We start from the raw sequence: 2206 nt of genomic DNA on the forward strand, positions 1-2206 counted from the left end.
GCACAACCTTTAGGATTTTCAAGGACTGACTTGGCCAAAAAGAGTTGAAGTCCCAATGTGGGAACATTTGCCAAATTCAGAGCCTAACGTAGATAAAACGAAGTTTAAGCCCTATCATGGAAACAATTACCAAGTACAAGGCCTTACTTGGACAAACAAAAATTTAAGCTCTAATGTAAGAAAAGTTACTAAATTCAAGTTACAAAATGTAATTTAGCCCTAAAATATATGTCGATAAGAATACCTTTTTCCTAATTATTTTTTAATGGTTAGACAAAAATCATATAAATAAATTATTATATAATAATTAATAGGATTAATATTTAATACATATTTTTATCTTGTAAATAATTTTAAAAGATTGTCAATGTACATTTTTAAAAATATTTATTGGTTAATATTTTAATAAATCTACTAATAGGGTTCATTACCCCCCAAAAAAAAAAACCTTTAAAAGTTAATCTCAACATTCAACAATGAACAAAGAGAAGAACCCAAAAAAGAAATGAAAGAAAAAGAAAATGAGAAAAGTTGGAATCTTATAGTTTGAATAAAATAATTAGAAAATCTACCTAAACAAAGTCCAAAGAAGCTTCAACTTGTCGATCCACTTGCAGTGTCCGGCGTAAGCCTGTTTGCTATTAACAAAATATACCCCTCTCTCTCTCTCCAACTCCAACAAATCCTCCCTTTTCCATCTTATCGTATATATTCAAAACCATGATCTTCATCCCATGCCCTCATTTTTCGCCCTCTTAAACTACCCCCCATCAGATGCCTTCCTCTTTGCAGCTCCACCGCACCACCACCGCCGTTGGCACCTGCCACCACCAAAAACAACAACCTCCACCCCCTACCACTCTCACGACCTTTTTCCCTCTTCCTACCGGCGTCTCCTTTCCCGACATGGTCTCCGCCTACCACTTCCACACCTTGGGTCCTAATCAGTGTTGCTCCGCTGTGGTTCAAACCATCAACGCCCCTGTCGAAACCGTCTGGTCGGTGGTTCGCCGTTTCGATAACCCTCAAGCTTACAAACACTTCCTCAAAAGCTGTCATGTCATCGTCGGTGACGGTAACGTAGGCAGCCTCCGTGAAGTCCACGTCATATCGGGTCTCCCCGCCGCTTTCAGCACCGAGAGGCTTGAAATCCTCGACGACGAACATCACGTGCTTAGCTTTAGCGTCGTCGGAGGTGTTCATCGGTTGAATAATTACAAGTCTGTCACGACTCTACACGCTTCAAACAAAGGTAACGGGACAGTTGTCGTGGAATCATTCGTGGTTGACATACCGCCCGGCAACACCAGAGAAGATACATGCACTTTCGTTGATACTATTGTACGTTGCAACCTTCAATCTTTGGCTCAAATGGCCGAAAATATGGCAACAAAAGAATCATTGTCATCATCCCCCTAAACTATTCCAAAGAAAAAGAAAATCGAATTCTCTCAATTCTATTTTTTTCTCGATGTGGGATCTATCCATTAATGACTTCGTATCGAGATTCATAGATGAAGTTGAATGTGATCATATGTTACAATATTGGTATCGATGATGTAATGTTTAGCTTTTTTCTTCCCATCTGGTGAAGATTTCGCTTTGATGATCACACTCAATTTTAATGTAATTATGAATGTATTTCCTTCTTTGTTGCATCAAATATATGTGATTTCCACTTAAATATCTTCAGCTGGGTTAGTATATTTAAAAAAGGCTGTTTGATTTAATAAAAGAAAAAGTAAATAGAAATTCCAATTAGTAATGCACGGATCATCGGGGTGGCTAATGGCTATATAATATAAGATTATATATGGATAAAGAAGATGAAAAGGGCCGGTGTATGACATGGCATATACATTACTATATTCAATTTAATCCTTTCTTTCAAATTTTATTCCATCATGTAACATGTTTACAAGAAAAGAGGCCAAACTATATATATATATAAACCATAGCTTTAGAATTTTCATGTTCGTACGGATAGGTTTTCATTGTTTCACTCCATAATCCACTGACCTACATTATATTTATGCAATCAAAGAAATGTTTAACAACAATTCTTTTATGGAAAAAACTCTAATTAATTCACCCAAATTGTTGTTGATCAGTTTGACTATTAATGAAGTTGAAGCAATGAGAAGTTGACACGTGACATGTTATATCAACATTTTTTTTAAAAAATTTTATGTTTAGACTGAACCTA

General features: G+C 36.1%; 1 protein-coding gene across 1 annotated transcript; it reads left to right on the plus strand.

The window, feature by feature from the left end:
- Positions 1–598: 598 nt before the first annotated feature.
- Positions 599–1684, plus strand: LOC105772893 (abscisic acid receptor PYL4). Its single transcript, XM_012594384.2, has one exon. The coding sequence runs from the start codon at positions 775–777 to the stop codon at positions 1417–1419; it is 645 nt and encodes a 214-aa protein (XP_012449838.1). The 5' UTR covers positions 599–774; the 3' UTR covers positions 1420–1684.
- Positions 1685–2206: the final 522 nt, after the last annotated feature.

Source organism: Gossypium raimondii, chromosome 6 (genome assembly GCF_025698545.1).
Source record: "Gossypium raimondii isolate GPD5lz chromosome 6, ASM2569854v1, whole genome shotgun sequence".
Lineage (NCBI taxonomy): Eukaryota > Viridiplantae > Streptophyta > Magnoliopsida > Malvales > Malvaceae > Gossypium > Gossypium raimondii.